The sequence below is a fragment of the Diadema antillarum genome, unplaced genomic scaffold (genome assembly GCF_040938485.1).
Source record: "Diadema antillarum isolate AM-2024a unplaced genomic scaffold, OU_Dant_1.0 seq00000674_RagTag, whole genome shotgun sequence".
Classification (NCBI taxonomy): Eukaryota; Metazoa; Echinodermata; class Echinoidea; order Diadematoida; family Diadematidae; genus Diadema; species Diadema antillarum.
The window spans coordinates 2,871,761-2,883,919 of record NW_027271580.1 but is presented as its reverse complement, the minus strand read 5'-3'; the positions used below and the strand labels follow the sequence as shown (position 1 = coordinate 2,883,919).

At 39.5% G+C, this 12,159-nt stretch overlaps 1 protein-coding gene across 1 annotated transcript; it reads right to left on the bottom strand.

Moving 5' to 3' along the window:
* Nucleotides 1–2,605: 2,605 nt before the first annotated feature.
* LOC139736970 (small ribosomal subunit protein eS24-like) lies at nt 2,606–9,228 on the bottom strand. The gene is made up of 5 exons (XM_071647645.1): nt 9,212–9,228; nt 7,021–7,086; nt 6,112–6,321; nt 3,648–3,758; nt 2,606–2,724 (listed from the first exon to the last, which is right to left on the bottom strand). Exons 1-5 carry the CDS (start codon nt 9,212–9,214, stop codon nt 2,722–2,724), a joined length of 393 nt encoding a protein of 130 aa, XP_071503746.1. The 5' UTR covers nt 9,215–9,228; the 3' UTR covers nt 2,606–2,721.
* Between the last annotated feature and the right edge of the window lie 2,931 nt (nt 9,229–12,159).

Below are 12,159 nucleotides of genomic sequence, written 5' to 3'. Positions count from 1 at the left end.
ATTGACATGTAGTTCCTCTGTGGCACTTTGCCTGCACCTTCAACTACCGTGTATCGTTAATCATATATGGTTTGTTGTGAAATTGCACCAGGTCACTGCTTTGCTATCACTTGCACCGGATGAGATGAAATATTTGTGAAAGCAGTGAATTTCTGTTTAATATCTACTTTTGCATCATTAGCTTTTGTCATGGAAACGTTTCAGACCATCAAGCGTCAATAAAACTTGATTGTTGTGTTGTAAATGTGACCACAGCCTAATGATTCCAGTGAAGTCTATTGTACAGTATAAACACAGCTAACCTTGCTCAAGTCGACCTCGCTTAAAAGTCGAATAATCACGTAAGTTAAAGGTCTTTTCAAGTCCTTTTTATATTCTATTGATTTTAATCACTTTTAAGTCAAATTTTCTCCAAGTTAAAGCTATTTCCAAATAAATTTGACTTGACAAGGTTGACTGTAGATGTAAGTCAGAACTTCTACCCTTTGCTGGGTTATTTAGTCAGTGCTGTATACCCATGGGCCCACATATCACACTGTGACATTCACTCATGCATACAGTCGCCATCATTTATATGCAATTCTAAAGAGATGAATAAATGGGAACACCATCTGAACAGGACAAGAATTTAACGAGTGAACGACTCCTCCATCCACACATCTTTCATGTACAGAGTTTGATTGGTTAAGGTGATTTTTTTTTTTCTTTTAAGTCAAATTTTCTCCAAGTTAAAGCTATTTCCAAATAAATTTGACTTGACAAGGTTGACTGTAGATGTAAGTCAGAACTTCTACCCTTTGCTGGGTTATTTAGTCAGTGCTGTAAACCCATGGGCCCACATATCACACTGTGACATTCACTCATGCATACAGTCGCCATCATTTATATGCAATTCTAAAGAGATGAATAAATGGGAACACCATCTGAACAGGACAAGAATTTAACGAGTGAACGACTCCTCCATCCACACATCTTTCATGTACAGAGTTTGATTGGTTAAGGTGATTTTTTTTTTTTTTTTTTTTGGGGGGGGTGATTTTCTATACAAGTACAACATGACTGCATATTGATGCCCGTCTACATGTATTTTTCTTCCTTCATTAAGACACCATTAGGGCCCGAAATTACGAAGGTGGTACAATTTTTGTCCATGGTTTAAACCATGGACAAAGACCGTAGTTTTGCATGGGGCATCAAGTGTCGCATGGCCTATTTCATTACAAAATCGGTCATTTCGTCACAAAATGACATTTCGTAATGAAATGAAAATCAGTCATTTTGTAACGAAATGACATTTCGTTGATGAAATGACTGATTTCATAATGAAATAGGCCATGCTACACTTGGCACCTCATACAAAACTACGATTTGTCCATGGTTAAAACCATGGACAAAGATTGTACGCGTGTACCACCTTCGTGCATTCCAGGCCTTAGTGTTTATACAGTGGAAACTCGATATAACGAGATGGTCGGGACCGAGTCGTTTTCCTCGTTATAGCCAATATCTCGTTATATCAGTAGGCATAAAAGAAAGCATAACATAAAGACATTAATTTGCACATGTGGGACTACCCATCATTTTTCAATCAATACTGATAACTTGGTAATGTGTGTGAGGTAATTACTCACCTTTATGGGTAAGAAGATTTTTTTTTTTTTTGCCAATGAAATCCGATATCAAGAATGTTTTTCTTATTAATTGCAGATGTTTGAATTTGTAAATCTATATAGCTTGCGATTGTGTGAAGATCGTCTGTGGGTTGGTATGTGGTTATGGTATGGGTGTGTGTTGTGTGTGGAAAGCTTGAATATGGTCTGCACAATGCTGTGTATGTGTGTGTGTGACACATTCTGTATGTACATTATGACTGCATGTGTGTGAACTTGGGGAATTCCCTATATGTAGAAAGCCAATCACCGCATCAGATTGCCTCACACTTGCTAAACGTCGTGATGATGTCATGTATACGGCCGTCTGGCCCACCACATTTTCTGCATGTATCAGTGCGCGCACACACACACATACACGTACAACATGCGGTGCTAGCTGTAGAGTGAACTGAAGAAAATATGTATGTACAAGGCAGTTTTTGGCGCATCGAGCTTTAAAATCTCGGAACATGATAGCACAGGCGAAGTAAAGCTTTACCCGAAGACATTTTGCTTTACCTCACTATAACAGGTTTGATTGGCTACGTTTTTCTTTGTTTGGAAATCACAAAATTTATCTCGTTATAGCAGTTATTTCGTTATAGCCGATCTCGCTATAAGAGTAGCATTTTACATAGATTTGTGTAGAAGGAAGTTTGGGACCGGGAAAATTTCCTCGTAATAACCGATATCTCGTTATAGCAGTGTTCGTTATACCGAGTTTCCCCTGTACTACAGATATCTGATGCACAATGTGTCCTGTTGAACATATGCAGTGTATCATATCCTATTTAATCAGCAAAATTGTGTCGTAGAAATGATGCTGTGATTGCACTGAACTTTCTTAGCGCACTAAACTTTGACACACGACATCACCACCAGCAAAGACACAGCAAAAGAGCCGTTTCCTTCTCCACACATAATACGAAAGGCAGAACACAGAACCTCAGAAATACATTACACTGAAGTCATTTATTGACACATTTGTTGACTGATGTCTGTGGGCATCTTAAAGATCACACAAAAGATGTTGTTTGTGGGACTTGACGACGTCTCATGGAGTTCCCGCTCACTGCAAAGACAAGGAAAGTGGGGGGGAAAAAGAAATTACACTTCAATAATGGAATTCTGGAGGAATTAATGCAGTGATGCTGAATAACAGTGAACTTCGCATGAATCAGAGTAATTATGAAAGTTCTGAAGATACACAATATTTGACTGTGAAGAAAATACACGTATACTTATTTTCACCTTCCAGATTGTCAATGCATATTTCTGTTTTTTATTCAAGCTCATTCAAATGTTGTATGTGTGCATTGGTTAGCAATTTTCTGCCAAAATGCTGCCTTCAAAATGGCATAAACTTGTCCATGCATTTGCCCACGAGTTAAATTGTTAAGGAAATTTGATGAAAACACAATGTGTATTGTGTGACACAAAGAGGTACGACATACAAGCTCATACAATGTATGTCTATCTGTGTGTGTGTCACTGTTTTTAATCACAGATCATTGCTTTTTTGGTAGTTACGGTTCAAGTGGTAACACATAAAATTCTATCCTCAAAATCCACCAGCTGTCACCACAGTCATCTGAACTTTATTTTCATGATTAAAATCAACAAGTTACACATGCAGACATTAAAAAACACTACATTAATTCAACCTGTTTACACATTTAAATCATAACCAATATACCATGACTTTCGTTTTATGTCATTTTCCCAGACTTGTTTATTTGCGTGTGGCAAAGAAAATTTTTGCCGACTATTCACTTTTGTTTCATATAGCATACCTGGCTTATTCTAACACGATACCTTGGAAAATAAGCATTATATACAACAGCAGAAATCTGGAAAGTAAAGTTTAATCTTTGTTTGCTTTTGCTCTAATTTTGATAATGTCGGAGAAGTAGTGATTCATCTCAACTTCTGAAATCCAAGTGGGGAAAAATATATGCCTGAATGGCAAGTATGAAAAAGAAACATTTCTTTTACCTTTTTGCCAGTAGTGACTTTGGCCTTCTTTGTACCCCGAACCTTCTTCTGTCTGTTCTTCCTCTCCTTCCTCTGCTTTGATGATGATTTGGGCTTCTCGTACAGTCCATGCTAAAAAAGGGGGTGGGGGGACACAACATTTCTGCTTAATGGTGCTGTCAGCGACAAAGCATTTTGATACGTCTTTTATTATCATCTACTGTACTGCAGTGTTTTGACAAAACCATGTATCTCTGTCTGTGCAATTTCTAGATATTTGAGCAAATGCTAGTAGATTGTCAGCTGTGGCAACACTAAAATCATTCCTATCATTATAATCTTAACAATTTGTGCTTTGGATATGGCAAGCTAATTAGCACATGAGTAATGTAATTTTTTTTAGTAATTACACACACTCAAATATGTTGTTTTCTTTTTCAAAATATCAGGGATTTTATCTCGATACACGGTTGCCAGCAAAATCATCACCGTTTTGTTTGGCATTGTTTTGGCAAAACTACCTAAACATACATGTATCTAGAGGACTAACGATCTTCACTACACCCACTGTTTTGTCAAAGTCACGTAACTCACACATGAGGATGTCAAAGCGTGCATGTATTGTTTTGGCAAAACCATAGGTCTCGATGAGTGTGTCAAATTTTTGTACATGTTCACTAATTCATTGTGACAATTATCAAGTGTATGCTTATCATTCACTATTCAGTAACACACTTGTCTTTGCCATGCTAAGAAAAAAACAAGAGACCCGCGGGTCTAGCGCTCACCTGAGTATCGCAAGTTCACCTTTCACGCAGTCACTAATCTAAATTATTTACAGCTCCACCAAAATTTGACCAGGCATTCTCAAGTAGAAGATGAAAATGTACAATAAAGGCCCAATTTTTTTAAGATTCCTTAATTTGGGGGGATTGGGGCCCCCTGGGGCCCTCTGGGTGGGGCATGGTGCCCATTTTGATAAATTGAGATCCTGACCCCCTAGGGATGCTACGTGCCAAGTTTGACAAAAATCCATCATGAGGTTTTCAGGAAGAAGATGAAAATGTACAATTCAGGCCCCCATTTGGACCCTTCCAACCACCCCCCCCCCCCCACCCAAGAGGGGCACCCCTGGATCTCCTATGAACAAACTTGAAACTACAGTCATTAATGTACTCACTCATAGTATTATCTCAGCTCTATAACTTCTGATTCTAGAGAAGATTTATAAAGATTCCTTCATTTGGGGGGTTTGGGACCCCTGGGGGCCCCCTGGGTGGGGCATGGTGCCCATTTTAACAAATTGAGATCCTAACCCCCTAGGGATGCTACCTGCCAAGTTTGGTGAAAATGGGTCATGGGGTTCTCAAGACGACGATAAAAATGTACAATTTAGGCCCCATTAGGACCCCTCCTCACCCCCTCCCCTGGGTCCCAAGGGGGGCACCCCTGATTCTGCCATGAACAAACTTGAAACTACAGTCATCAATGTACTAACTCATAGTATTAACTAAGCACTATCACTTCTGGTTCTAGAGAAAAAGATTTTTGCAGAATCCTTAATTTTGGGGGGCTTGGGCCCCCTGAGGGCCCCCTGGGTGGGGCATGGTGCCCATTTTAACAAATTGAGTTCCTAACCCCCTAGGGATGCTACCTGCCAAGTTTGGTGAAAATGGGTCATGGGGTTCTCAAGAAGAAGATGAAAATGTACAATTTAGGCCCCATTAGAACCCTTCCCCACCCCCCTCCCCTGGGTCCCAAGGGGGGCACCCCTGATTCTGCCATGAACAAACTTGAAACTACAGTCATCAATGTACTAACTCATAGTATTAACTTAGCTCTATCACTTCTGGTTCTAGAGAAGAAGATTTTTACAGATTCCTTAATTTTGGGGGGTTTGGGCCCCCCTGGGGGCCCCCTGGGCGGGGCATGGTGCCCATTTTAACAAATTGAGTTCCTAACCCCCTAGGGATGCTACCTGCCAAGTTTGATGAAAATCGGTCTTGGGGTTTTCAAGAAGAAGATGAAAATGTAAAAAGTTTACGCACGACGCACGACGGACGACGGACGACGGACGACGGACGACGCACGACGACGACGAAGGGCGATGGCAATAGCTCACTTGAGCCTTTGGCTCAGGTGAGCTAAAAACCCAAACAAAACAAAATGTATCCAAAGCTAATTTCATAGAACATGGGTACAGTTGCTGCCAGAACTCACATGGGGAACTGAAACCCCTGGTATCCTCTTTGTTTCCATCTCAGCATCTTATCAGTACAATTTTACACATGTATGTACACTTGTATAAATACTAAGGATGCCAATTTCATAACTTTAAGATCAACTTCAAGGCAGCTGATATTCACATTACAGTGTTATTTGTCCAAGTCAATGCATGCACATTTGGCAATGCTTTGCTGTAGGTACACTTCACAGGGAATCACTTTAATCAGCTCTAAAGCCAAAATTTATGATTTGTACTTACCCTTGCCAGTCTGTACTTGGGTTCGTATTTCTTGGCGTAGTCCAGCGTGTCGTAGATGAGGGCAAAGCCAGATGTGCGGCCACCTCCAAATTGTGTGTGGAAGCCAAAGGCAAAGATGACATCAGGTGTAGTCTTGTAGACCTGGGCCAGGCGCTCACGAATTTCTGTCTTCTTCACAGTGGCTTGACCAGGGTGGATCACATCAACGACCTCAACAGAAAATATTAATAATAGAGTTATTATATATCAATAATAATACACATACAATGTACTATGAAAAAAAAAAGAAGAAGAAAAGATTGGCTCAGTGGTTCAATAGTATTAGCTCTTTGGCTAAATATCACACTCACTGTACAAACAGTTGTCTGCACTATGTGTTCCAATTACTGAGCAAATCTGCCTGGACAATTATATGTTATTAACATATAATATTCCTTAGAATAATGATACATGTGTATGTGTAGTCTTTATTAGACAATTCCCAGCTCTAATGAAAGAGCTTTCAAAACTCTGTCAAATTTTGTCATAAACGAAAATTTGATTCTGCCAGGCAGGCAAAAAGTCATAATCAGCAAAGTCCAGGCGAACATTCAAGAGTAAAATCCAGTGGCAAATATATATAAATCTTTCCTTTTCTAAAACACATTTATAATGCTGGTATATGTACAGAATGAACATCAATGAGTTCTTGCAGGGCATACAATACTACTGCTTCTTCCTAATTTATCTCCTAAGGTCTGTTCATATCTTCAGTAATTTCAATGAAATTAAAGTGCAACCTGGTATGGACATGTCACATTAAGCTCAGGTGGTGTTGTCATCGTGACAAGAGGATCGAAGTTTGCACAGCAGCTGTGATTGGTCTATTGCATTCCTTTTATAGACATTGGCTGCTTCGTGTGTACTCACCATTTGCCTCCTGTTGAGGAGACGGTTGGTCATGAACTTCCTCGTCCTGATTGTGATTGCTTCCCCCTTGCAAAAGAAGAAAAAGAAAGAAAAAGAAAAAGGAATAATTAAGGAATCAATTTTTTTTTTTTTTTTTTTTGGGGGGGGGGGGAGGAGGGGAACTTAGGGAAGCGCACCAGGGAAAGACTGACATCTTGTATCCTTGTATTTTGCTTGTTTTGTCTGTTTATCTGTTATTGTGTTGTCTTGCAAATGCTAAATAAATAATAATAATAAATGAAATGAATTTGGGCTTTTGTGCAGTTTGACTCCAATTAAAGGATTACACATTCTGAATAACTGATTTAAAATGTCAACATTCATAATAGAAATATTCATTTATATTTTTTTTTTGCCATGCAACTGCTACTTTATCAAATGTAAAGTGTAGCAAAAACAAAAAACAAAAATGCTGCTGAATGTAGAGTTAGTGCAGAATTAGACTATCAAGTGTACAGTCAACTGCCAATATTGTAAGTGATACATTGATACAATGTAACGTTAGTTCTAACATCCCTGAAAATGATGTATGGTCTACAGTAGAATTCTAGTCACAAACAGACTAATAATGCCTTTCATTATCACTTGCATTCGAATGACTAATCGAACTCATCAATCTGCATGGCACTTTACACCCACTAGCTCTAGATCCTACCCAAATTTATAGCGTGAATTTTTCAGTGACACTCGAAAGGGAAAGGGTGACACAACATTTGCTCCTTCGACAATTGCCCTGGTCTGGTCTTCACCTTATATTCTTAATTCTTATTAGATATTTTCTCCGAAGTACAACATCCAAGGATTTAGTGCCACATTAAGTGTGTGTGTGTGTGTGTGGGGGGGGGGGGGGGGAGCCCAGTTTATATTTCTGGTGCCATTTCCAGCTTTCATCAGCTAACAAGCAAAAAAAAAAAAGGCCCTTACCCCCACTCCCACTTTAAGTTTTCATCAGCTTGCACGAAGGAATTGCTCCAGTACAACTTGCAATTGGCATGCGGCAAAAAGCTTCAACACATTCTCTCCTTTTTATTATTTTTTTTTCCTAGTGCCACTTCGGGGTAAAAAAAAAGGGGGGCTAGTTTATATTTCTAGTGCCACTTCTGGGTCTCATCAGCTAACAAGCAAAAACAATGATAAAACAAAAACAAACAAATGGCAATTGGCATGCGGCACGTACTATTTTTTTTTTCTAAAGCCACTTACAGGCCAGGGTAACAATTAAGGCCAAGGATGACATTGAGGTTTGTTGAATTCATCATTTTTTACTTTTACGGCTCTCGCTCCTCCGCACAAAACTAAGTCAAAAGGGGATTCTGTGAAGCCAGCGCCAGACGCAGCTAGAAGTTGCACTCGGTCTCTATTGTTAACTGTTAGCAGAACATATTCCTGATACGACAAGATGCAGATCAATCTTTCGGTCAAAGGTAGTGATAGGGTTATTTGTAAATTTTAGGTTTAATTAGTTTGATGTGAGGATTAGGATTAAAACTTAGTGAGATTTCTAGGCGACTAGAGTTATGTTCGTGGGGAGAATTTGTTTGGCTGAGCTTGCAGATATTTCATGTCGAAGGAGCAAATGTCATGGAACCAAGGCAAGGCAAGGGGAGAAAGCGACTCCACGTCCGCGATCATACCACAAATGCACGATCGCATGACAGCGCCCGCCCTAGCGGTTCTGTTGTGGACTTGTGCATTTAATGCATCGTTATAAAACGGCACTTCTTGAGGTTTGGTTGTGAGCTGATACGAGTGTAGACTGGAATGAGGGCAATTTGTGTAAAGTGTAGTTATCGGCAACAGAAAACCTACAAGATAAACACAAGTCACAGCAGCTAGCTAGCAGCCAGCTCAGAAAGTACACACGTTATTACTTAGTACAGTCCCACATATTGTCAACTACGTCTGACTACGGTGTTGGCTTTCTCATTAGATACTCTATAGGCCTAGTACAGCCAGTGTGGTTACATTGAAACACAGTCGGTACCATTTCCTAAAAATTCAGACCATTGCATCTTCGAAAAAGGCTGTCATAATTTCAAATATCTCATTCTTGGAGAACTTAAAAGTTCATTCATCATGATTTATAGACAGTCCATGATATCCATTTCAGATTGCGATGGATATTACGGATTTTCCTGACATCTCTCATTACCATTTTCACGTCGTACGGCTGCCTGATCGAAAAGAGATACTGTCAAGAAACAACCTATAGAGGGCGCGCGTCAACGTGATTCAAGAATGACTACACACACACAAAAAAAGAAGAGAGAGAGAGAGAAAAAAAAAGACAGAAAAGAAAAGATGAAATAATTGTACTAGTAAATGATTTTAATGACATTGTCATTGACATGCTATCAAACATAAAAATGATAGTTATACAGATATACTTTTGAGGAAGAAACAAAAGGACATTCATTAGTGTTGCTTTGCTTTTGCTCGTATTCCTGATGTTTATAAAACCATGGAAGATCATGGAGGTAGAATAGACCGGGGGCCCAGAAGATTTATTCAGCTGAAAAGGGTCACACTTTTTAATGGTCTCATCATATAGGGATGTGTCCAAGGGTCAATAAAATGCATTGCTGGCAAGTCACATCCTGTACCGTAAGCCTAGGGACCACAAAAAAGGGACCCCGAAAAATGGATTTATTCAGCCGAAGGGGGTCACGGACAAAAGTTGGTGGATATTGTTCCCTTGGGTGTACTTATCATGAAAACAGCAATGCCAGCTATTTTATCCTGTACGGGGCCCCAGACAGTAGCCCCAAAGGGCCCCAGAAATATGGTGTTATTCAGCTGAAAAGGGTCAAGGCTAATTTCTTTTGCAATGGAAGTAGTTCCCATCAGAGATATCCAAAACACCAATGCCAGCTATTTTATCCTGTACGGGGCCCTAGACAGTAGCCCCAAAGGGCCCCACCCCCCATAGGCCTACGTACAAACACACACAAACATTGATTTTATTCAGTTGAAAAGAGTCAGGGCTAATTTCTTTTGCAATTGAAGTAGTTCCCATCAGAGATATTCAAAACACCAATACCACCTATTTTTTCCTGTACGGGGCCCCAGACAGTAGCCCCAAAGTGCCCCACCCCCCATAGGCCCCAAACACGGGGCCTAGCCCCAAACACGGGTAATTTCTTTTGCACTGGAAGAAGTACCTATCAGAGATATTCAACACACCAAGGCTAGTTATTTCATCCTGCACAGAGCCCTAGACAGTAGCTCCACAGTGTCCCATCCATTATACATGTACTGTGAATCAGCTGAAAATGATCTTACAAATTCTTTTGTAACGTTAATATCAGGGCCTACTTAACAGAGATATCACAAACACTAAAGCAAGTCATCTTATCCCGTATACGGGGTCCCATAGGTTACAGTAGCAAAACACTCAAGAAATTTGCAAAGGAAGCATACTTCTGTATAGTGCACAACCAAGATGACCATATTACGAAAACCAGTCATTTCATCTTGTACTGGGCCCAGGTTACAGTAGCCATAAAGTGCCCCTCCCCCACATAATTATTATGACATCATTTAGCTGAAAAGAGTCATAGTTGTTTTTCTTTTACAATCGAAGTAGGCCTTAGTTTACATCATAGATACCCAAAACATCAAAGCCAGTTAGGTTTTCCCAGCCAATTTCGCACTTTTGTTGGTTCATTAATTTTGAGAGAAGGTTCGAATTCGTAAAATGGGTATTCAAATTGGCTGGTACCCTACGTTCATTCAAATTCGCCTTGACTTGCCGAAAAGGCAATTGGATCGACAGCCTGGAGACTGCGAGAATGCTCCTCAACCAAAGACGCCAATAGAATCAACTAGGAAAGAAAACAGCGTAAACCAATGTCGTGATTCTGCCAACCCATTAAGTTACCCTCGACATTCGTTTTCTGATACTGGATGCCCGAATTCTCGCTGTAATATAAATTTGCAAGGCAAGACATCGGGACTCAGTATAGCCCATTTAAATTCCCAGAGTATTTGCCCAAAGATAGAACATATACGCATTTTATTATCTGAGGCTAAGTACGACGTAATGGCCATTAGTGAGACATGGTTGCACGATGGCATATTAGACAACGAGCTTCGAATAAATGGCTATAATCTTGTGCGATGTGACCGCCCAGGGAAAGACACTCACGGAGGTACAGCTCTCTTCATATCGGACAAGATTTCATTCACAGTGATCAATATTACAGATGTTACTGACATTGACTTTGAGTCTTGCTGGGTAAAAATATCGCCGACATCTAGCAAATCTTTTGTACTGGGTGTAATATATTTCCCAAGAAAAGATAATATGTTTTTAGATCAATTGAGAAAAATATTGGACTCGATTGAAATGATATCTAATGATATTTTAGTTGTTGGAGATTTCAATTATAACGTATTATGTGTGAGTGAAAATACTAAAATAGATGATTTATGTTGTGAATACCAACTGAAGCAACTAGTAACATCTCCAACAAGAGTTACTGAAAATTCGAAGACATGCATTGACCTGGTATTGTCTTCTCGCTCTGAATCTATTAACAAAGTGGATGTTGTTCCTCTCGGTCTCAGTGATCATTTTATGGTAGTTGTAAGCAGGAAGTCAAAATGTCGTAAAAGTAATACAGTGAAATATGCTCGTATCCGTAATTTTAAGAATTTTGATGAGGAAAATTTTCTCCTAGATCTGCTGCGGAAACCATGGCACAGAGTTGAGGAATGTGAAGACGTAGATGAGGCACTAGAATTGTGGACAACTTTATTTAATGAAGTTTGTGATATTCATGCTCCTTTCCAGACTATCCGTGTACGCACGAATTATACAGCCCCATGGGTATCTATAGGGAGATGATTGAACTTGGAAGAAAGCGAGATTTATTGTTTTCTAAGGCTCGAACTGAATCTGACTGGAGAGAAGCAAAGAATTTGAGAAATAAAGTGAATAACATGGGCAAATATTTGAAGAAAATGTTTTATACTGAAGAGATCACTGAAAATAAAAATGATTCAACTAAATTGTGGAATGTAATAAGGGAAGCCACAAATTTACAAAAAAGAAACACAATGCCCATGTCAGATGATAGAGAAAAATTAGCTAATGAG

Bases quoted from the DNA above. Each gene is read 5' to 3' on its own strand.
- LOC139736970 (XM_071647645.1), bottom strand. The intron at 6,322-7,020 runs GTGAGTACACAC...TTTTCTGTTGAG, and splicing joins TCCTCAACAGGAGGCAAATG to GTCGTTGATGTGATCCACCC. The intron at 3,759-6,111 runs GTAAGTACAAAT...CCCCTTTTTTAG, and splicing joins CCAAGTACAGACTGGCAAGG to CATGGACTGTACGAGAAGCC.